The 23971-nt window shown below is 39.4% G+C and overlaps 3 protein-coding genes across 13 annotated transcripts in view; 1 reads left to right on the forward strand and 2 right to left on the reverse strand.

Annotated features, from left to right (window-relative positions):
• The window catches only part of LOC137237757 (transmembrane protein 245), a 53431-nt gene that overhangs the window by 20135 nt on the left and 9325 nt on the right, over window positions 1-23971 (forward strand). For 6 of the 11 annotated variants that reach the window (XM_067761907.1, XM_067761905.1, XM_067761909.1 and 3 more), the window contains one exon: window positions 1266-1784. The exons of 2 other annotated variants lie outside the window; for them this stretch is intronic. In XM_067761907.1, the coding sequence (XP_067618008.1) occupies window positions 1266-1560 (295 nt within the window). In that variant the 3' untranslated portion in view covers window positions 1561-1784. Of the gene's footprint in view, window positions 1-1265; window positions 1785-2017; window positions 3176-23971 lie in introns of those variants that run through there. 3 more of the 11 variants (XM_067761911.1, XM_067761913.1, XM_067761916.1) reach the window with 2 other exon arrangements.
• Window positions 1537-23884, reverse strand: LOC137237761 (aldo-keto reductase family 1 member A1-like). The gene is made up of 6 exons (XM_067761922.1): window positions 23679-23884; window positions 8397-8577; window positions 3694-3890; window positions 3515-3631; window positions 2966-3348; window positions 1537-1959 (listed from the first exon to the last, which is right to left on the reverse strand). The coding sequence occupies exons 1-6, from the start codon at window positions 23748-23750 to the stop codon at window positions 1929-1931; spliced, it is 981 nt and encodes a 326-aa protein (XP_067618023.1). The 5' UTR covers window positions 23751-23884; the 3' UTR covers window positions 1537-1928.
• On the reverse strand, window positions 8588-23672 carry LOC137237759 (uncharacterized). Its single transcript, XM_067761920.1, has 2 exons — window positions 14591-23672; window positions 8588-14523 (listed from the first exon to the last, which is right to left on the reverse strand). The coding sequence occupies exon 2, from the start codon at window positions 13950-13952 to the stop codon at window positions 12894-12896; it is 1059 nt and encodes a 352-aa protein (XP_067618021.1). The 5' UTR covers window positions 13953-14523; window positions 14591-23672; the 3' UTR covers window positions 8588-12893.

A 23971-nucleotide genomic window follows, 5' to 3' on the forward strand; every position in this document is an offset into this window, starting at 1 on the left:
ATCGTACGCTTCGTCTCAAACGATATTCATCGCAAGAAGGTTGCGGAAACACTAAAAAACTGAAATGAAAATATTCTCTCTCAACCTCGAAAACCAATTCCCAAACTGTGTTGCAATAGTACGAAAACAAAAACATAAATTTTTCGGCAAGAAATACGAAAAACGGAATAACCATAGACTGAAGTCGACTTTATGTTAAGCAGCGCATTATTGACATTCATTTGGCCTTCACATACATTTAATTATATGCAAGCCGATTCATTTTGCAATATATACATAAAAGTATTTAAAAAAGTAGTTTTAAAGTAGTAGCATTAGAGGAAGTAGTAGTAGAAAAACGTACTAATGCACGTTTCCTAAACAATCGTGTGAAAACGAAACCCTTTTCAGACTTGTTGGCAGTGTTGCCGTGAGCCTAGAAAGAAATGTATCAGTTTATAAATAAAAAAAGGTACCAGTCGCATAAACAATGACTAATTTTACCAGTTTTATTATAAACATAACTGCTTTAATTTATAAATTTCAAATTATTGAGGAATTTTCAAATTTCTTCAGCTCACGTACATATATCGTTAAACCCATACTGCAAAAATTGTTGTGTTTAATTTACGGCGACCATTTTTTACTTGCTTTGTTTATCATTTGAATCATAAAGGAACTTTTAAAATAACAACTGAAAATTCAGTTCGAGTTGTGAATCACAGAAGCGACATTACATACTTGTGGCCTTTAGTGCGAGCGAAGCCGCCAGTAAAGGCTAGTTTATCCTAAAGCGCTTAATAATTTGAACATAATAAGAGCGGTGGCAGCTCTATTTTCCACATAGCCAAATACTCTCTCTTTATCAATCTTATGTGTATTTGTATATTATTATCTTCCTGTGTTCTTCGCCCCACATACCTGCACTTGATCGTCCCTCACCTAGCACTTAAATGTGCAAAGCGTGCCCGTATGAGCAAAAGGCTCATACGAGCCGTTTTGCCCATCGCTGGTCTAGAACATGCCTTCTGGAACAGTTGTATCCCATTCTTGGTTATTTAGCTATATGCGTGTGCATGTGTGAGTAACAACTTCTGCTCTTAGTTGATGACTACATATGTTTATGTGAGATAATTTCTTTACTTCGAGCTGCTGCTATATGTGTAGAATATTATTCGTTGCCTTGTACATAAGTGTGGCTGCTTGTTGTTTTTGTTGTTGTGATTATTTACTAACAGCATAGTGATGCTAATATTTGCCACAATATTTTTTATCAAGGAAAACAGTTTTAAAACAAAAACTTTTAAAACCAACCATAGCCATAACGTAAAAGTGTTTCGAACTGAAATGATGTCTTGGGAAAGGGCTAACATGAAGCGAATTGAAGTCCAAGAGGCGTTCAGCCAGCCAGATGTTTCATGGTCAAATGCGCTACAGCCAATGGAGCACGATGAAATGGATCATAGCATAATCAAGGCTTCACCGCTTACAACAAAAATAAACGACACAAATACAGTAAAGCCTCAAACTGTTGAACTTAAAATAATAACGAAAACATTTGTTCCCATAGCAGAAGTATAACATTTAAGTGTTCATTTATTTATTTTCGAAACATCATTTAGTGTATATAACTACATAGTATACGTATGTATACATATATCTTCGAAGCCGTTAAAATCTTAAATATAGGTATTTAAGTGTTATTAAATTGCGAAAACTTTTTATTGCACTTTATTAAGCAAATTTTATATATGAATGTCGAATTTTTACTTGCTTGTGAATTTTGCTAAGTTAAATTTTAAAAATATCAATTTCCTATAACTTTATAATTAAAAAATTAGCATGGTTTTATAATTTGAATACACAACTCGCAGTATGTTGAACATTTAAAAAAAATCCATCGTTTGAAAATATCCGTAGATAATTAGTCCAGTTACTAATAACACATTTTAAAATGGGAACTCTGGATGTTTGTTAATACTGAAATAAAAAAGAAAAAATTATTAGTGCATTTATATTTTTCACTTTTTTTATACAGGGCAATCGAAAAAGTCTTATAATCTGTGCGCCAAAACTAAAATTACATATATAACTACAAGTTTGAAAGCTTGACTTATCCAAAAACAGCGCCCAACATGGGGCGCACTAGTGTGACTTAGTAACCGGTGCTAGCGTTAATGGTGTAAGCTAGTTACATTGGCATCACAGGCCTAAGCAGCCATAAGATCTACTTACTCTAAACAGGAAAAAGAAGTCGAAAATATCTGGCTGTGATCAACAAGGGAGTCACGATGTTTGCGGCAAGTACGTAAAATTCCTTCGTTTATCTGGAAAACACCACACCACAACTCTACTCTGCTCCATTACTATGAATAATATCCAAGAAAAATTTAAGCAAGTGGAATTGAAATTGTGTACAACGCTGGCGGTGTGGAGAATCTGATCCTGGGTCTCCTACAAGCACAAAAAGTAATCGACACGAAGAATGTAGTGTAGCTTCAAAAATGAAGCGCACTCTATTAAGAACCCTTTAGCATTTGCATGGAAGGTTGCAATAATTACTTAAGTAACAGCGAGACCATTTTAAAAGTAAGAATTAAAATGGAGATAAATGCGAAGATCTGGGGAGCTTGAGATGATTTCAAGACGGTAGCTGAAGTCCAGACCGTATGTGTACTGCGGAGAATTATTCGCCTCCTTGTGAAATATTGACAGAGAAGATAATGAAGCCGAGAGCCGATTCCATAACCTGCGGCTCGCTTCATAACAGTTTGTAAAACACCTTAAATCTGACCGCAATTCACGTTACATGAATTTGTTTACAAACTCTTGAGATACAGAGAAAGATAGAGAGTACAAAAATAAGTCCGATATATCCCAATCGTAGACGAAGGAACTTACGAAGCGCGAATGTAGATGAAGACATAAAAATCTCGAGTACTATACTTCTCGATTACTTAAAAGATCAAATATTTTCTTAGCTCACCCTTTCAAATATCCAAAGTCCACCACTCGTATATTGGCGTCTAGCTTATTAAGTTGCTCGATTTCTTGCTGATTCAATTTAAAATCGAAAATATCCTTATTTTCGTGCATGCGTTTTGAGTTGGTGCTCTTTGGTATAACCGATATACCTTTATCCACGATCCAACGCAATAGTATCTGTGCTGCACTCTTATTATACTTTTTAGCGATTTCTTTAACCGCCGGTATATCAAATAAATCGGGCAGATCACGTTTCACACCAGCCATCTTATATAAATTGGCTACACCCTTTGAGCCGAGGGGTGAGTAGGCTGTAATTGCGATATTTGCTGATCTACAATACTCAATGAGATCGGGTTGTTGTAAATATACGTGATATTCTATCTGAAATTAGAATATGAAAAACAATAACATTACAATAGTAAAGGGTAATGAAGCAATAAAACGGATTAAGATGGCCGTCAAATTTTTGTTGTTGTACTACTGAGATCACCTGCCTAGTTTTATTGCGTCATGGTGAAGGGTTAACCGGGTTTGATATATTTCCTACCTGCAAGACAGCTGGTTGAATCTTGCAATGTTTTCTTAATCTTTCAATTTGCTTGATATTGAAATTGGATATACCAATTGATTTAGCTAAGCCCTTTGCAACGAGGCCTTCCATTTCCTAAGAAAAAAAAACTCAATAAGCTGAAGTTATTGCGCTAATTTTGTACAAAAGAGCCCCACCTTCCATATACCAATATGATCAGTGCTGCCATCGATCACCACTGAGCCATCTGCATTACGTTTCAAATCTCCGCCATTGTCATCCGCCAATACAACCGTAAATGGTGCATGTATCAAATATAAATCAATATAATCCAATTGTAGATCCTGCAAAGATTTTCTCAAACTCAATTCAACAAGTTCGTGATTGTTGCCCCCTGGAAAGAATGGAAATGAAAACATAGATATTGTGACGAACATTAACATCACTAATTGATACTCACATCCCTAAGGTTATTATATATAAAGGCACAACAACATTAAAGCAAGCTACATTAGCACATGAATCACCATTTACATATGTGCATACAAGGCAGCAGAGAGATACTCACCATCAGGCGAAGTAGTACTGACATACACACGCATACTGCTATGCGAGAGACTATAAACTACAAATATATATGTACATATATGGCTGATAACCAGGCATGAACTTCGCGAAGTTACTAGATCTTGAGAGAAATGGGCGAACGAGGCAATAGAGAGTATAAAAGCAGCGAAAGCTGAGTAATCAGTAATAAGTTTTGATTTAAGCACGCTATTGGTTGTGAAGTATAAGTGTTATTGTGAAGTACTTTAAAAATAGTCTAATAAATACAATTTTGCATTATTGAATATTGGAGTTATTTATTCAACAGTTTAGCGATTCGAACGTTAGTAGCAGGTTCCGAATAAGCGGAATTTCCCTAAATTCGTTACAATATTAATCCATTAATTGGTGCTAAGTTTGGGATAGGTACAACGATAAAGTTAGAAATGAGGCTGACATCGATCTTAGATATTTCCTCAGGAGAGTTGAATATGTCCCGACAGCGATACTTACGTCTTTTTCTCACAAAGGCTGTATAGTTTATCATAATGTGATTGGGTGATTCGACCTTAGTCTTACATACAGCTAACACTTGCGGCCTGTCGATTATATTGAGCGCATGCAAGGTAAGCCATTGGAGCCAACAACTGGCCAGAAAGACCTCGACATCTGGTAAGACGTGGTGTCTGCCTCCTTAATCAAACGTAATACGATACTACTGCTATCCCCGAAAGCCCTCAATCTCACAGAGGTAGATCTAAGCGCTTTGATAGCCGCATGACTCTGAATAAAAATTAAAATCCATAAAAGTTGAAGCAGCAACGTCCGGCAATAATAATTCCTTCATTGTTGTTGTTATGTTAACAGTGCTTCGCCCCAAACCGACCACTCACAAATTGTCATCAAACTCCACTTACGGGAGTCCAAGGAAACTGCCAGTTTCACCGAGGCGGTTCATAGGGGGATTGGTAATAGAGGCGTTGGTTTTACATTACAATTGAAAAGATGGTAGGTGTCATGTGGGAACACATTGCACGTAGGACTTACATACATTACGTATGTCGGGGTTGATTCTGTTTAAGTAAGAGTTTAACCTGTTACAGTATCCAGAACGAAGTTGGGCCATTGTGACCATTGTCTCCCTTGGTAGTGTTTTCTTGTTGTTGTTGTTGTTGTTGTAGCGATAAGGACACTCTCCGAAGGCCTTGGGGAGTTTTATATATGTTGATGGTTGTTCGCCGGATGCAGATGCGGTACGTTCCTCTACCAAGCCCGAGCATCTCGGGAAATATTTGTTATGACCACATGCGACCTTCTTTGAGGTCGCCAGAGCCTCGGCTGTTAATGAAACAGGACTCGTCACGGATAGGTGAGGTTGACAATTGCTGTGAGCTTTCTTCTTCTGCAAGAGTGATTTGTATATTGATAACAGGGTTTGCTGAGCGCGTCCTGGCAAAGGCATTTACCGATTATGTGTGGATTTTGCGTAAGGTCTCCTTATGCTTGTCTGGATCAAAGGCCTGTGTTGGCAGGTGCCGGATCTAGTCATAGCGCTTATGGAGATATTCCCTTAATCCCCGTGGAGGCGGTGCTCGATCAAGCAGTTGTTTGCTACGGTGTCCTGGTTTGTGACAGTTTAGCAAAAACTGCCTGTTCAGCATTTCGTTGTGCTCTTTAATGTTAAGCTCTTTGGCATCACTATGTCGGAGGTGTTCAGGGGCTATAAAGAGACATCCCGTAGTTCAGTTCTGGTTGCATTATGTTGACAGGCCTGCAGCCTTTTCCAGTAAGTGTTTTTAAGGTTAGGCGAAAAAACTGGTGACGCGTAGCACATGTGCGGCCAAGCAATTGCTTTGTACTGTGGCTAGTAACGTTTCTTTATCTTTTTCCTAGGTGCTGCCGGCAAGGGACATGAGGATTTGGTTGCGGATTTGTATTTTAGATACAATTTCGGTGGCATACGTCTTGAAGGTGAGAGTATTATCGAACGTTACTCCTAAGATCTTTGGGTTACTGACAGTCGGTAGCGTGCTACCATCGACGTGAATGTCCAATATTTGCGCTATTTGTTCTTTCCACGCCGTAAACAAAGTGGCCGTGGATTTTGTCGGTGATTATGCCAGGTTGCGCGACGTGAAGAAACTAAAAAGACCGGGGAAATAGCTGTATATTTTAGAAACTAGTTCAACTATTGAAGGGCCAAGTCCTGTTGCTATAAACATGCAGTCATGGGCATAGGAAATGAATGTAACTCCTTCTGGTGGGGAAGAGAGCTTTGATATGTAGAAATGAAATGGAAGCGGGGATAGAATACAACGCCCTTGTTTAATTTTCCTGGTCTGTGATATTTCGTTCCTAAATTGAACCGATGCTTGCTGAACGGTTCGTCTTTTTAAACAAGGGGGATGGTGTGAGCCATCTGTGTCTTGGAGTAGCGTGCCGTGGTTGACTGTGTCAAAAGCTTTTGACAGGTCGATTGCCACGAGCACCGTCCTGTGATTTGAATTTCCTGATTTAGTCCGTAATGTATCTGAGTGCTTATGGCGTTTAACCGGTGGTAGGGCTATGCATTTTGCGGAAGCCATGTTGATGGTTGGCTAGGTAAAGACGGTTTCCATTGTCTTCGCTATTAGTGAAAGGAGCGATATCGGCTGATATGACTCGCCTGCGTAAGCCGGTTTACCAGGCTTTAGTAGTAGAAATATCCTTGCCATTTTCCATTGTTCGGGAACTGCAAAGGACTTCAGCGACAGGTTGAAAACGTGCTTTAGGTAGTTTATTCCCTCGCCACCAAGGTTTGTTTTTTAGCATTGGCATGGCTATTCCGGCAGGGCGTATTGATTTAGAGGACTTGGCCTTTTGTATGGCTTCTTCAACCTCTGTGGGGGTGATGGTAATGGGTGACACGTCGTGTTATGTTTATGTGCCCTTCTGTTTACACAACGTCTGGCCTTGTTCACTGAAGGATGCATTATAAATATTCGGCAAATGGCGCTCGCGCATTTATTCGGATCCGATAAAGTTGTATCGTCGAATCGATAGATACTTAATCATTGTGTTTTGTTGGATTGGACAAGGACTTGACTGTTGATTAACACCCCCGAGAGCTTGCAGTTCTTTAGATGCTCTTCATTTACCAGCCAGGTCACGTTCTCTTGCTGAACTTGTAGCTAGAGCCGGGAAATGCGGTATGATTTCAGGTATTCTACCTGCCTGAATAAAGCGTGCAGAGACTGAAGCGATGACCTTGCGGAACGTACGCTCGCCTTTTCGGACATCACTCGGATTGGGCAGAGCACTAAAATATTAATTTGTGAAGGCTGCTTAGCCTTCTCAGTTAACTTTTTGAAATTAATAAAATTCTGCTTTTCAAAAGTTAAAATTAATAATTGCTCTTTTGAAGGAATTTGGCATATCTGGCCAGTGAGTGGTGAATCTAGCAACAGAGAAACCGCACAGTACTCTGTCCTACTAAGGACGAAGTCGAAGCCCGACTAAGATTCGGCAATCTATAACCCGTATCTAGAAGTCAAGTTGCCGATCCCTGTGGCCAATTTTCCAGTGATGTCAAACCGAGATCAGTGTAAGTTTTTATCTCATTTACCACAGCAGAGCTAGTTAGTTGCAACGAGAAGTATGTATAGACGCCATTTTAGAGGAAGCTTTCCAGGGGATTATATAAACGCGAGTTCCTATTTGCTGTGTATAGAACATGCCTTAGGAATGGATGACACAAAAGAAATATGGAGGCAGCAGGTTATCTTATTTGGAATGGGCAAGGTAGTTTGGCTCTACCTTCTAATCTAGTATCAAAGCTTGATTCATAGCTCTATTGGGCACGTATGCTACCGTCAAAGCTCCAGGAAATAAGTGCTCTTTGAGACTTAGAAAAAAGTTTAGGATTTAAAAGCACGCGCTGGGGCAACGAAATCAGGTTACGTGACAGCGCATGGTAAGAAAATTACAGTGTCTTATACAAATAGCTTAAGGCCTTCGGGTAGAGTCCTTATGGCTACAATAACAACAACAACCATATTTAATCTACCATAAGCCGTTTATAAACTAAACAAAATAATTCTGTTAATTTCGATGTTTTTTTGGAGCACACGGATGAAAATACTTCGCAGGTGTGAGAAATCTCAATATTCTTCCCCTTTGCTAATTACAAAGAGAAAATGGTGTGCCAGAATATTCATAACTACCACTCTCAATATAACGAAAGATTCCTAATCTCTACTCCCCGCGCCCCAGCTAAAGTCTCCGAGAAGCTTATTCAGCATAGTATTGAATTCTACTTGGAATGTGGTCGAACGTATGGTTTACCCTACTTCATTTAGTAGTTTCGACTAATTACCTGGTGTTGGCAATTTTGTTGTTATGAATAATTCCGACCGCTTAATTTTTCCCGAAGATATCCACTCTTTTAGGACACCGCCAATTGCTTGTTCATTCAGGTACACAGGCGCCGTATCAATATGGCGATAGCCCATTGCGAGTGCCTCATTTAGGGCGACGATTGTTTCTTCCTCCTTTGCCTATGGAAAAGAAAATTATTGTGCATAAGTATTAATATAGTATATAGTATTAGTCGTAATCTTTTGTAGTTCAGTTGCAAAGTAACACTCGGTAGTACACTGCGCAGCTTATCAAGCAACAAATAAAGGGAGTGAAATAAAAAGGACGAATCTGACCCGTGCGCATCTTGCGCAACCAATATAAGTCTCATATCAAATATCAACAGAAATCAGCTGTTCTATTAACTTACATCTTGAGCTGCCATCTAGCGTATAATAACAACCGCCATCAATTGCGCTGCCATCTAGCGTACAATAGCAACCGCCCATAATGCAGTGCAAATATTCAAGACCCGTACATAAAACCAGCAATTAGAAATAATATTGTAACGATTTTACTGCAATTCCACTTATTTGCAACCTTCTGCTAACGTTCGAATCATTAAAATGTTGAATAAATAGCTCCAATATTTAATAATGCAAAATGGCCTTTATTAAAGTACTTCACAATAACACTGATACTTCACAACCAATAGCTTGCTTGAATGAAACTGATTTCCGCGCCTCTACTATTGTCGCCTTTTATACTGTCTGGTTTCCTCGTTGCATACTTCTAGGCTTTTCCATTCCAGAACTTACTAGTTAGTTCTTAGCTTCTCATATGCGCGTGAGTAATACTTGCACAAATTATTCCCTCTCTTGTGAGCACCTCAGATAAGATATATGCATGTGTTTGTGCGTTGCTTCTCCGCTGCGTGTACGTACATATGTGTAGACATAATAGTTGAATTATTGATGTGCATCAATTCACTGCTTAGCATCGGCTTAGAGATGGTAGTATCCCTTAGTGCTGCTAATATTCGTTACACTGCCTTCCACCTAAGTCTGATCGTCCCGATCAGACAAATCTCTCGATCTAAACGCTGCCAGCCTTTCCAAATGAATCACTTTCATTTTGGTTCGTGGTCTGCCAATGGTTTGTATGCGGTACACTACATCGTTGAACCGTTTTACAACTTTGTATGGGCCTTCCCAATTACACTGCAATTTCGGGGACAAACCTTTTTTTCATTGTGGGTTGTATAACAGCACCAAATCTCCTTCCTGAAACCCTTCTGAATTAATTGCTTCATCGTACCTCGCTTTCATCTTGTCACTCATAATCTTTGATCGTTGCCTTAGAAGATCGTGTATCTCTCTCATCTCTTCTTCCAAGACACCTGTGGATTTCTTGACATTTCTCTCCGCATCAGCATCTATCCCAAGCTTCAAATCAGCTGACAGTCGAAGGACATTGCCAAAAATTACCTTTGCGGGAGTTTGGCCCGTTGTCTCATGTACTGCCGGTCGGTATGCCATCAAGAATAATGATATATGTGTATCCCACTCCTTATGGTACTTGTCTACTACTTTCCTTAAATTCTCCTCCAATGTTCTATTGAATCGTTCCACTATACCATTGGATTGAGGATGCAATGCAGTTGTCCGTGTTTTTCGAATTCCCAATAATTTACACATTCCCGGAACACAAGTGATTCGAAATTCCTGCATTGGTCAGAATGTAACTCCATTGGTACACCATACCTTGCAACCCAATTGTTAATAAACACTTCTGCTACTGTTTCCGCTTCTTGATTTGGGATTGGATATACCTCTGGCCATTTGCTGAAGTAATCCATAACCACCAGTACATATTTGTTTCCGCAGTTGCTAGTAGGAAATATTATATTATTATTATATTGCTTCATCCGCCATGACTTCGGGTTTTGGGCCCTTTCGCTCTGCTGCAAACCTCGCAGTTCGCAATCCACTCAGTGACCAACTGACGACAACCAATCCAGTAGAATCTCTGTTTAATCTTCTCGAGAGCCTTCGTGATTCCAAGATGATCTCCGCTTGGACCATTATGCAGCTCGCTGAGCACGTCAGGAATCCTCTTTCTGGGAACAACTATCAGTTTCTTCTTGGATTGACCATCCTCACTCTCCCATACTCGATGCAACCAACCGTATATCAAATCTAAACTGTTCCACTGTGCCCAATATGGCTTCGCAATGGGACTCTCTGCTGACATTTCCTCTCTATTTGGTCTTTCGTGTCGTTCGAGCCCTTGCATAACATGTGACAGATCGGTATCTTCTAACTAACACTTCCTTAGCTGTTCCTTGTCCCATTCATCTGTATATGTTATTGTAATTAGCCGGACATCTATAATGTCTTCTTTAGCCTCGGCCTTTGAACAGTGCTTGCATTCCAAACTACATGGTCTTCGTGACATTGCATCAGCATTTCCATGGGTACTACCTTTTCGATGCTCAATGGAAAAGTAATAGCTTTGTAGTCGCTCGATCCACCGTGCCAATTGTCCTTCCGGTTTACGGAACTGCAGAAGCCATTTCAACGCTGTGTGATCTGTCCTGACGCGGAATCGCTGGCCGTAGAGGTATTTGTGGAAAAGTTTAATTCACTCTACCAATGCCAACAGCTCTCTCCGTATAACTCAATAGTTCCTCTCTGGTTTTCCAATCGAACGGCTGTAATATGCAACTACCTTCTCCTGTCCATCGACCAGTTGTGATAAAACGCCTCCTATAGCATATCCGCTCGCATCTGTATCTAGAATAAACGTTGCTCCTGGAATCGGATATGCCAACATTGGGGCAGCGCACAAACGCTCTTTCAATATTTGGAAAGCTACTTCTTGCTCCTTCTTCCATTCAACAGCTTTATTGTTTTTTGTTAGCTCGTGGAGACTATGGGCTACGCTGGCAAAATGTGGTACAAATCGGCGGTAATATGTGCACAGCCCAAGGAAACTTCTCAATTCATGCAGATTCTGTGGTCTTGGCCAATTTTTGGGACTAAGTTTCAGACCAGCACCAGCTATTCTTTGGAAAACCTCCTACAAGTTCTTCAGATGTTCTTCGAAGTTCTTTCCCAATACGATGATGTCGTCTAGGTACACTAAGCATGTTTTCCAATGTAGTCCTTTCATTACCTGATCCATGAGTCTTTCAAAAGTAGCTGGTGCATTACATAGTCCAAAAGGCATCACTGTAAATTGCCAAAGACCATCACCGACACTGAAGGCTGTTTGCTTTTTGTCTTGCTCCTTCACTTCCACTTGCCAGTAGCCACTTTTCAAGTCCAGTGTGGAAAACCATTTCGTACCAGAGAGCGATTCCAGAGTGTCGTCAATTCTTGGCAATGGGTAGCTATTCTTTTTCGTAACGCCATTCAACTTCCGGTAGTCCATGCAAAACCTCATTTTTCCATCCTTCTTCTTTACAAGTACTACCGGTGGACTAGCTGATGGTTCGATGCGCCGCTGTCGCTTATTTCTTGTATGATTTGACTCACAACTTCCCGCTTCGCCAGTGGAACACTACGTGGAGCTTGACGGATCGGCCTCGCATCTCCAGTGTCAATTTGATGTTTCACAACGTTGGTGCGGCCTGGTTTGGAAGCATCCTGGTCAAATATGTTCGCGTACTTTAGGAGCAGTTGTTTTGCCTTACTCTGATAGGCTTCCTCTAGCCCCTGCGTCCATGCCGTGATGTCATTTGAAAGATCAGTATTACTAGATGAAACGTGTTCCTGGAGCTGTTCACAGTTAATAACTACTTCGGCCTCTTGGCATCTTCCCAAAATAGCTCCTTTGGTCAGTTTGAGGGGTGACTTGAACTCATTGAGTACTCTTACCGGAATACGTCCATCTTGTTTTTTCATAGCCAGGGGTTTTCGTACAAGTATATTCAGTGCTGATGTGTTTGCTGCTTCTACAACCCACAATTTGTTTGTCCCACAATCTCCATCAACCTTTGCCCAGATGACTGCTTCGGATTTTGGTGGTGTTTGCTGACCCTCTTCAACCAGCACTCCTTTACTGCTGTAGCCTCTCTCGTAGCCAAAATTAAGTGGCACATCCATGTTCTTATATCATTGTCTTGCTTTGCATATCGATTTTGATGCCTTGGTCGGTAAAGAAGTCCACTCCAATTATGATTTCATCAACAATCTCTGCCACTATAAAATTGTGTAGTACCGTGACGTTCCCAATTGCTACTTCACATGCTACTTCTCCAATTACCTGGGTGTCTTCTTCCGTGGCTGTACGTCATCTTGCTCCAAGCAATGGTCTTATCTTCTTGTTGACTAAATCTGATCGAATGATGGAATGGGATGCACCCGTATCTACAGTCGGTAAACGTTCCTTTCCACCCACATGCCCTCAAACAGTAAGATTGCTTGACCTTCTTCCAATTTGCGAGATAGAGATTCTGGGGCATTCAATTGAGGGAGCCAGCTGTCGCCCCTTGCGGCTGACTCTCTTTAGTTTAACGATTGAGTGGACTTGGAGATTTGCTAATCTCCTTCAGCTCTGCGTTTACGACCACCCACACAGAGCTGTTAGGGTTGGTGTTGCAATAACGCGCAATGTGCCCAGACTTTCCACACTTAAAGCATTTGACTGCATCATTATTCTTCTGCTGCGTACCCTTCAATGCTTCCAAAATTGTGTCTACCCACTCTGGTCTTTCTACTTCCACACGATGAGCCTTATATGCTGGTTTACTCAATAGGGAGGCAGTTTCCTGAGTCAATGCATGTGATACCGTTTCAGCAAATGTCAGCTTTGGGTTTGCGTAAATAGCTCGCTTCGTTTCCACGTTCCGTATGCCATTTATAAAACTCTGGATTTTTACCCTCTCGGTGTATTCCACGGGTGCGTCCGCATTTGCGAGATGATCCAATCTTTCAACATCCGAGGCAAACTCCTGCAAAGTCTCATTCGCTCTTTGGTGACGGTTTTGCAACTCAATTTGGTATATCTGTTTTCTATGCTCGCTTCCATAACGTCTCTCAACAGCGGCCATCAATGCTTCATAATTGTTCCGCTCTCCTTCGGGAATCGTCTGTAGGATTTCGGCTGCTGGCCCCTTCAATGCTACCAATAGAGCTGCAACTTTATCTTCAGCATTCCAGTTGTTCACTGCTGCGGTCTTCTCAAACTGCAGCTTGAAGACCTGGAAAGGAACAGAACCGTCAAAGGATGGTATTTTTACCTTTGGATTGCTTGCTAAAACAGCTAGGTGATTTAAGTGCAACTCCTGTATACGACCTCTCAAAGCATCCACCTCGGCTTCGATTTTTTCCTCAAACTGCGTTATTTTCTCGTCCATACGCGCTTCGAGTTTTGATGATATACGCGCCTCTTGTGCTTCGAGTTGTACTGTTATGCGTGTCTCTTGTTCTTTCAGTTGTGTTTCCATCTTTGATGTTGTACGTGTCTCGTGTGATTCCAGCTGAGTTTCCATCTTGGATGTAATCTGTGTCGACATTTCTGACATACGCGTTTCTTGTGCTTCCATCTTCGATGTTATTTCTGACGACATTTCTCACATTTGCGACGACATTGATGTCACTCTCGATGATTGTGCAGATATTGCAGCCAAAATCATGTTCAAGTCTGTGCTCGTAAATGTCTGCGATATTTCGTTTTTCTCTTCAATTTTTGTTTGTTTGTGCTCTGCAACTCTGAAATTTATTCAACAATTCCTCTTCTGATACCAGTTGTAACGATTTTACTGCAATTCCCCTTATTTGCAAACATCTACTAACGTTCGAATCACTAAACTGTTGAATAAATAACTCCAATATTTAAGAATGCAAAATGGCCTTTATTAAAGTACATCACAATAACACTGATACTTCACAACCAATAGCTTGATTAAATGAAACGCGCCTCTACTGTTGTCGTTTTTTATACTGTCTGGTTTCCTCGTTGCATACTTCTAGGCTTTTCCATTCCAGAACTTACTAATTAGTTATCAGCTACAAAATCACCAGCCACAACTACGTTTATAGCTTCTGATATGAGGGTGAGTAATACTTGCACAAATTATTGCCCTCTCTTGTGAGCACCTCAGATAAGATATATGCATGTGTTTGTGCATTGCTTCTCCGCTGCGTGTACGTACATATGTGTAGACATAATGATTGAATTATTGATGTGCATTAAGTCACTGCTTACCATCGGCTTAGAAATGATAGTATCCCTTAGTGCTGCTAATATACGTTACAATATCTATGATGATGATGATAGTTGGGTATACTGCTCGATCACGAACCTGTGAGTAGATTCTCGTGCTATGAAATCGAAAAGTGATAACATTCTGGAAAAATTGTCAATTTTCATTATGCCTGCGTAATATTATGAATTTTTCTATTCAATTTCTACTCGTTGCCTGTTATTTTCTTTATTACACAAGTTGTGGATCAAGAGAGCAGTAAAAATGTGTAAAAGTTACGTTTCATTCCATTTATTCTTGGCAATAAACTGTGTTGGATAGTGGATTTTCTCCCTTTCTAGTCAGTTAAGCCTTTGGGTTTTTAATGTTGTTGTTGTAGCGATAAGGACACCCCTGAAAGTTTTAGGGAATGTTATCATTGTTGATGGTCGTTTGCCGGAATGCAGATCCGGTACATTACTGTAACAAGCACCATTAAGATACTAGTCCGACCATATTGGGAAACGCGAGTCACTCTAGCTCAACTTCGATCTGGATACAGTAACAGGTTAAAATCTTACCTATCCATAATCAACCCCGACATACAAAATGTATGCCCTGCTTGCAAGGTGTTCCCACACGACACCAACCATCTCCTTAATTGTAATGTGGAACCAACGCCTCTAACACCCCTCTCATTATGGTCCACCCCTGTTGAAACAGCGAGTTTCCTTGTACTCCCGTTAGAGGATATTGATGACAATTTGTGATCGGTCGCACCTATTGGATGGGGCGAAGCTCTGCTGCATCAACAAAAACAATCATATCGGGAACTATTTGGTATGACCACATGAAACCTTCGAGGCCATACCGCTCTTCCACCTGCCAGATCCATGAGGAGATTGGGGTCGCCAGAGCCCCGGCTGTTAAAGAAACAGGATTCGCCACGGGTAGTTGAGGTTGACAATTAGGTTGTAGAAGCTATAAATTGCGCTGGAAACCTCTTGAAAGGGTTTCGCTGCACAGCTCCTTGGATCAATTTGGTCTTTTAGTCGTCTCTTACCACAGGCGTACCTGCCGGTGGTATATTCTAAGCCCTCTAACCCGTTGGGGGTTTTCATTTGCTGTACTATGTGCATATCCTCGTTAAGTTTCTACGGGTATCCAGGAAATTTCTTTTCATCGAAAACTTCAAGAACCAACTCATATCTTTCCAACACTGTTTGTGGCTCGCCCACGCCTCTTCCATCGAAATGCCTATGCCTTCCACCTCTTTGTCTTGGGCAGATAATTTGTTAAAGAGGTTGTGTGTTTCGATTATCTAATTGTAAGCCTTCTCCAACACTTGACGTACCTTGAAAATCTGGTCGATACTAGATTTGGCTGGCCTGAAGGCGCACAGATAGGGCTCAATCAGTTTTTCGAGGGAAACGGTCAAAATTCTAAAATCAAAATTCTGAAGTCAAAATTCCGGAATCATGGCATGGCGTTGCCGGTGTTGGATCGGCTAAGGGTTATTTTTTTAAAGTGCGGCCGAAGGCCGCCTACGCAGAAGGGTGTACTACGCAGAAGGACCGCCTCGGTTATACCACACACCCGGACTTGGTATGGCTTAGCCCAGGGTTATTTTTTATAAACGCGGCCGAAGGCCGCCTATGCAGAAAGGTATTCTACGCAGAATTACTGTGCATGGCGCAGCCGGTGTTGGATCGGATTTTTCCAGAATATTGACTTCCATAATATTGATTTCCAGTGTTTCTACTTCCGGAATTATGAATGCAGAATTTCCAAAAAAGCAGAATTTTGACCCCAACCCGTTTTTCGACGGTGTGCTTCCTTTCTCATTATGCTAGATATAAAATCATAAGCGGTAGAAGGACACTGCGGAGTTGGTCAAGGAAATAAGCAGACGCCCAGTATACAAACAAAGAGTACAGACGTTATACGGAAATACGGTGCTCATTTTTCAACACGGTTAAAAAAGATTGCGGCTATTTAATTTCAAAAGCAATTTGTTTAAAAGATTTGTGTATTTATTTTTATTTCACATTTTAAATATATTATTTTATATTATATGCATTCAATACTTGTCATCATAATACCATATGTGACATACATACAAGCTAATGTAACCAATAAGCTAATGAGAGCTAATTAAATATTAGGTGACTGTCAGTGGTGTGTTAAGTAATGCAGTAAATATTTATTTATATTGTTCATGCATATTTTTAATTTTTGCAAAATCATGATCAAATAGATAAAGGCAGCCTTTATGAGTTTCGCTAGTCATTATTACGAGATCATACCCCCTTCTTATGTAATTTTAACGAGTGCGGTTCATTTGGTTTACTTAACGTTAGCATTAATTAATTTTTATTGTATCCGGGTATTAACCCTGCAGAAAATTGTACTACATTGAGCTATACTATTTGACGACAGTACTTATTTTCGGCTAATACCCAACTAAAGAGCTCCAATGTTTACTTTTACATGACAATGTCATTGGCGGTGGCAATATGGCAGACAGTACTTAAGAAATTTTGTTTTAGCTAGTTCCCAAAGTCTTCAAATTCGGATAGGTCTGGTTATAAATACGCGATTATCCATTACCAATACTTCGAAGTCTCTTTTGACTACCGCTTTTTTAACTTGCGCAGAAGGAGATACGAAACTTGCTGCAACTATGCCTCGTCTATGAAAAACTGTGTAAGTCCAGCAAGGCTATCATTATTGATTAGGTAAGAGCAGTAGTCGGTTGTGGAAGAAAAGTTCGTGTTCATAGTATATCTGATAAAAGTTTATCGCCTGTTTCCACACGGCAATGCTTCCCCAGCGGGTTAGGGGGTCAGAATATACCCGCGGTAGGTATGCCTGTCGTAAGAGGCGACTAAAATGCCAGATTCAAGGGGTTATGTAGCGCAACCCTTCAGGTTGCCAGCGCAATATATAGCTTCTCCAAACCTCATTTATAACCTCACCTATCCGCGGCGAATCCTGTTTCACTAACAGACGAGGCTCTGGCGACCCCAAGCTCCTCATGGTAGTTGTGGGTGGGGAGGGAAGTATGGCCTGAAGGTTTCACGTGGTCATATAAATCGTTCCCGAGATGGTCGGGCTAGCACCTTAATGGTGCTGGGTTACCGGAGCGTACCGGATCTGTATCCAGCAAAGGACCATCACATCGATAACACTCTCTAAAGCCTTCGGGGAGCAACCTTATCGCTACAACAACAACAACAACACGGCAAAGCTCTGGATTGTACCGTCCTAAAGCTTGAGTTGTAAGGGATACTTTTCAAGCTAAAAAGCCCTGGGCTGTAACGTACTTAAGCTTGAGTGTCTGAGGCGTACTTTTTCAAGCGAAAAATCGAATTGAAACCTTTGAGCCTGACTATGTAGATTTAGTTTTGGAACCGCTTATAAAGCTTCTAAAATGTTGCAGCTCAATACCAAATTTAAATGGAAAGTTGATGAGAATGAGATGAGAATGAGATGAGAAAAGAGTTACAGCAGTCAGTCAGGCATGTATGGGGTCGAAGAGTAGCCATCACGTCAGTCGATACTGTAACATAAGGGGAAAAACTTTCTAATACCGACATTTTATCTATTTCTTCATTCAATATTAACAAACAGCTCAGAAAGTGGGCGTGAATGTAAGCCCAGTTCCTCAACTGAATCTATAAAACAAAAATTAAAGTAGACTGGGATCGACACCGCTGTACACAGCGAGAATACAAAAATCTTATTTGCTGTGCAAAAAGCGCTTCCTTGGAAAAGCGCCAAAGTGTTATTTTAACTTTTTTCTTCTCTGGGAAAAAAGTTACCTTCAGGTTGCAATCTTAAATTATAACTTTTCAATTAGGTCACCCTGCGCTATGCAAATGGCTATATTTGTAGGTAATGGTACTCTGACAAGAGAGCTGAGGAGAACCGATAGGGCGACTCTATTTCCAGAAACGAAAACTATAAAAGTGGTAAGAGACCTAGAGGGCCAAAAGTAAAACTTGATGCACTTAAGAGATCTGACGGCGCTTTCACTTCCAATTTAATCAGGGGATTGCTATATATAATCTAAATTGTCGAATTGTTGAGGCCATCGCAAAGAACAAAGGAATGACACATCATCATCAATAATTGATGACTAGCCGCTCAGACGTATAAGCTAATATACTTGCCTTCAGTCTGCCCATAATCAGTTTCAACATTTATTAGTTTATTTAAAAAAGCTAAATATTTATGCAAGCATATACTACTAATAATTTTATATGCGATAAGTGTAAAATAAGTAAATATTTACAAAAATAGTTAAAACAAGTAATAAACTAACACACTGAAAGAAATGACGCTAGTAAACTCAACAAATCGGGTTTGTTGTTCTTGAACAGATTTGCGATCAGTCTAATTGGTTTTATTGTTAACCCTAGAAATATAAGGTTATTTTTTTACTCTAGGAATATAACGTACGTCTGAGAGACGTGTTCAAGTTTAAGGACCCTAAAGATATAAAAAAACTTACATTTTTTTTTTTTTTTTAATCATTTATTTGATATATATTCACTGGTTTTAAATGTTTTTTTAAAGAAAAATATGGTTTTTTTCATATATTAAAAATTAACTTTGACTTGTCTTGGACTTGTCCTTACAAAAATCAGTTTTTTTTCGAAGGACCTCAGTTTATAGCAAAAAAATTAAAATAAAATACATATTTTTGTACTTCAATTGAATTGTCTTAAACTATACTTAAAAATATATTAGCTAAAATTACCATTTTCGGCAAAAATTACATATAAAATTAGTCATGCCACGTAGTCACGGCAAGGATACGTCTCTTGGACGTATTTTTAAAAAACCAATCGTATATATTTCAGCAAACAAAAAAGTTACTACTGAAAAACACCCCCACTGACAAGCTGGTAATTGTAGCTGACAAAACTGAGAATGAGAATGTTCTCTCTTTACGATTGTGGGAGACTGAGAGCAAAATTAAAACGACGTATTTCTCACCGACGAACGTTATCTCACTAGGGTTAAAAGAGCAGATTTCATTAGGCATTTCAACAGCAAGCATCTAAAATACTGTGACGAATTTTAGCATCACAATTTTGTTAGTAAATAAAGGCACAACAACAATAAAGCAAGCTGCCACTCTTGTGTACCTGAACAAATCTATAATCATTTACACACATACATACAAGGCAATGAAGAGATATCTCACAAACACATGTAATCATCAGCCGAAGTAGTTACTCGCACATACACCTGCATATGCATATAAGAAAAACATAAACTACAAATATACATGTACAAATATAAATGGTAAGCAAGCAGAAGATACAAAAGTTCCAGAAGGTGAAACGTCTAGACCTTAGGAGAAATATGCAAACGAGACAACGGAGAGTATAAAAGCAGCGCAAGTTGAGTAATCAGAATCAGTTTTGATTTAAGTACGCTATTGGTTGTGAAGTATAATTGTCTAGTGCTACTCCCAAAGTAATCTAAATTAAGCCCAGTTTGCGATACTGAATATTAGAGTAACTTATTCAACAGTTTAGCGATTCGAACGTTAGCAGAAGGTTTAAAATAAGCGGAATTTCCCTAAATTCGTTACAATACTTACATTAGTGAATTTTAAAGAGAATTTACGCTCACGGCGCTCACGCTTCTGTTCTTATGACCAAAGTGCAACACGAACCTCTTTTATGTCAGTAGCCTTCACTGTTATTCTAATTTTGATGAAAATCTGTTAATTAAACAGTTTTCGTTGGTGTTCTTAGGGTGACAGTATAATTGGATCGTTCAGAAGTCAATTAGTGTAAGTCAATTTTTTCTTGAAATTATCTTACTGGAAGTTCTACGTCACTGTTCATACTTTCGGTTGCCAAAGCGCTCAAGTCATTGCTTGTGAATGTTAGTAAGAGATGACAGCATCTATTGTGAGATCCGAATGGAAAATGCAATGTTTTCAGATGTAAAAGTCCCTTATTCAACTTTTTAATTTTTTGACTTATGCTGATTGGCTCCTGAACCCTCCGATGGCTACGTTACCAGAGCTATAGCTGACGTGTGGTGCTTTTATTTTATTTTGTTGATTTAATTGTTGATACGGTCAATTCAGAATCAACAATTTGTACGAAGTTGATTCAACAGAGATTTGTTACAGAAATTTCGACTGATTTTCGGTTGATTTTATCCACTAGAAAGAAAAAAAAACCGAATAAAACCTTCCGATCTGGCTGGTTGGGAAGAAACTTTAAACTCGTTTAGATATTCGACATTTCAGCTTTGTACTTGTGTTAATTCCGTTCACGTTTGCAGTTCCTGTATTTAGCGAGCGTGTGAAAGGTTAATTCTTTGCTGTTTAGGATGCGTTATAAATGAAGTAATCATTTTCTCGGATTCGTTGCCAGCTCTTCCAGCTGCTATCGGTTTAGCGACGATAACATCGGTCCTGATGGGGTGCCATAGTGAGTGTGCCATGCATTTCTTGATCTTGCATAGCTCATCTTCAATATGATGCCTATACTCCCCAAGAGTTGGGCTAAAATTTACTGGCCAGGGAAATATGATGGCTGTGATTTCTAGACCATGGCCTTGGCGAGTTGATAACCCCTTTTTAAAATTGATGCAAGTGCATCGTAATATAAAGGTTAACGAGCTGGCTTATGAGAAAAATCGCCTTGCAGGAGCCGAAAAAATTCTTGCCGTCCTACATTCAAAAAAAGTAACGAGGTTTATAACGGCAGCCAGTTAGAGGGCTTAGAATATACCCGCGGCAGGTATGCCTGTCGTAAAAGGCGACTAAAATGGGGGTATTGGGATCGTGTAGCGCAATTTATAGCTTCTCTAATCCAATTGTGAACCTCACCTACCAATGGCGAATCCTGTTTCTTTAGCGGCCGAGGCTCTGACGACCCCAATTTCCTCATGGATCTAGGTGATAGAATGGCGGGATGGCCTAGACGTTTTTGTTACTATAACGTACCGGATCTGCCATCGGCAAAGGATCATCAACATCGATAACACCTTCGGGGAGTGTCCTTATCGCTACAAAAACAACAGCTTCATAACCATTTGCTGTGCAACAGCGATTCTAAAATTCTGTGCCTTTCTGTTCAGTAACCAGTTTATAATCAGACAATAAGCAATAATCAATGCATCCTGGGTTATGGGACCCACTGCAGTATGGAGAGTAATGGAATACAATACATAATTCTACAGCTGAGATATTCTAGGGGTAGAAGAAACGCCATTTTCCAGATACCTTTTTTCCAGAGGCAGAAGAAACGCCGACTTCCCAGATTCCACGGAAACCTTTCTTTCGAAAGCCTCTCAGCACTGAAAGACATCAAGCAAGGAGAACTTAGCAAAATTTTTAAACTCAACAGAACGAATAGTACATCGGAAAAACCAACTATGGGGAAGAACATGGTTTTCGTGAGAAATTTCAATTGCAGTGAGCTATCGTGACTTGCTCGGCGGCTAAAATGGTTAAGATGGTTTAAGGTAGATTCAAAATTTAAGTAATTTAATTGTAAACTGAGCTTTACACTTATCGAACTTTTCAATAAGTACAAAAAACAACACCTGTTCTAACAAAGCTGCTTCATTGTTCAAATAAAGGTATTAGTGTGTTTTCAATTTGTGTGGACATCTTTTTTTTGTTTATCTACATAACAAGTCATCTCCATCTAGTACACGTATAACAACATTACAAATCTCCTATTGACATGTGCGTTTTTATCGGTATCTACCTCTTTCCCATCCGCTTTCTTTTGGTCTTGCTCCACCCTTTCCCATAATAATACTTCTTCCGCTAACACAATTTCCTTCTTTCTCCATCTCCAACTGCTTATCTCATTTTCTACCTCTCTTCTGTTACTTCTGTCTTTTTATTTTCCTTCACCATTTCCATTCCCTTTATTTCGATTTGTTTTCTGCCTTTACCTCACCCTCCCTATTGCTTTCTGGCTTCCTTCCCTTATCCGCCTTACCGTTCCTTTTTTCTCCCACTACTTTGTGATTTTCATTGCAATTCTTCTTCGTCTTGCTCTCCGTATACCCTTATCTTCTTCGTTTTTCGGAACCCACTATCATTTTGTTCACCTAACGTTTCATTCCTTTTTCTCTCACTTTCCGTTCTTCAACACCTTCCTGTTTGTATTTTTCTTCTCTCCCTTTTCCTATTTATTCTCCTTTACATCTGCCTTTCAATTTTCCCCTCCCCCTCTTTCAAATACTCCTTTTCACCTTTTTCTCCCATAATATCCTAACATTTTTCTCTCTCAAACTTTCTCCATTTCCCTCCTTCTCATTCCCTTCCACTGATCTCCATCATATGTAGATAGGACCACTGTACCAAGTACTGCATATACACCTGAAACTTAGCGAATATATAAAATATTTTTCCTGCAAGAGGAGTGGGAGCTTCAATTTTTGCAAAATTGCATTCTATTTTATCTTTTTTGAAAAACATATACTCAATCTTGTCCAAATACTGGCGTTCTATTTTAAAAGCGTTTCCCTTAAGTTTTCACTCCCTTTACGCTATGTCTTTCGCTCAACCTCCCCTTTCTCATTCTTTTCCGCTAATTCTTAATTTATCTCTCTTTCGGAATGACAATCCCCTCAAGTATAAACCGTTTAAAATTTGAGGCTAATACATATTTCATCAAACCAAATTCAGTTTAAAGTTTAGATTGCACGGTTTTCGGGAAAATGATTTCAAAAATCTGAAGCTTGCAGTACCTTTAAGGAATTCTTTATTTTTATAATTTCAGCAGTAAGTTTAAATTTTTTGGTTTTGTTTTAAAAACAGAATTATAGGTATACAGGTTTCTATTTTTAGATTTTTTAAACTTTTTTGCTTTTATTTTGAAGCAATTTTGAAAAATTTCTTAAACCGATGAATGTTTAAAAATTTAGGCTCAAGTTTTCAACGGTGTAACGTACTCTTGGAGGACTCTATGCATTTATGATAATTACATACATATCTCCATATATATTTCATTAATTATCACAAAAGCTATTAATTGCATTCCATCACGTTGTAATAAATATGTAATTGCTGATTTAAAACTATTTTTATATAAGTATATATATATATAAATTTACCATCCAAGTGCCTAAGCCCAGTATCGGCATTTTATGACCACTACTCAAATGTAAATATTGTTGAACGGCCATTTTTTGGAGTTCTTATTTTTTATTCTCTTGTTTAAAAAAAATAACTTTTAATGATTTTAGTACAAACAAATTCTAAACGTTCAATTAACGACCACAAACTAACTCACTTAGCGTCTACTTTTACTCTGATGAAAGCCGGTGGTGATCATAAGCTTATAGCCGGCTGGTTCTTTTGTCGTATGTATAAAAGCCCCGACACATAAGCAGTTTTTCAAATAGAT

Source organism: Eurosta solidaginis, chromosome 1 (genome assembly GCF_040869045.1).
Source record: "Eurosta solidaginis isolate ZX-2024a chromosome 1, ASM4086904v1, whole genome shotgun sequence".
Taxonomy (NCBI): Eukaryota; Metazoa; Arthropoda; class Insecta; order Diptera; family Tephritidae; genus Eurosta; species Eurosta solidaginis.

What these genes read in the sequence shown, in the direction of transcription:
- LOC137237759 (XM_067761920.1), bottom strand. Translation starts at nt 13,952, where the DNA reads ATGTCGTCAGAAATAACATCGAAGATGGAAGCACAAGAAACGCGTATG.
- LOC137237761 (XM_067761922.1), bottom strand. Translation starts at nt 23,750, where the DNA reads ATGGCCGTTCAACAATATTTACATTTGAGTAGTGGTCATAAAATGCCG. An exon ending in AACAAAATTGCCAACACCAG is followed by an intron (nt 3,891 to 8,396) that starts GTAATTAGTCGA and finishes CATTCTTTCCAG; the next exon opens with GGGGCAACAATCACGAACTT. An exon ending in ATCATATTGGTATATGGAAG is followed by an intron (nt 3,632 to 3,693) that starts GTGGGGCTCTTT and finishes TTTTTTTCTTAG; the next exon opens with GAAATGGAAGGCCTCGTTGC.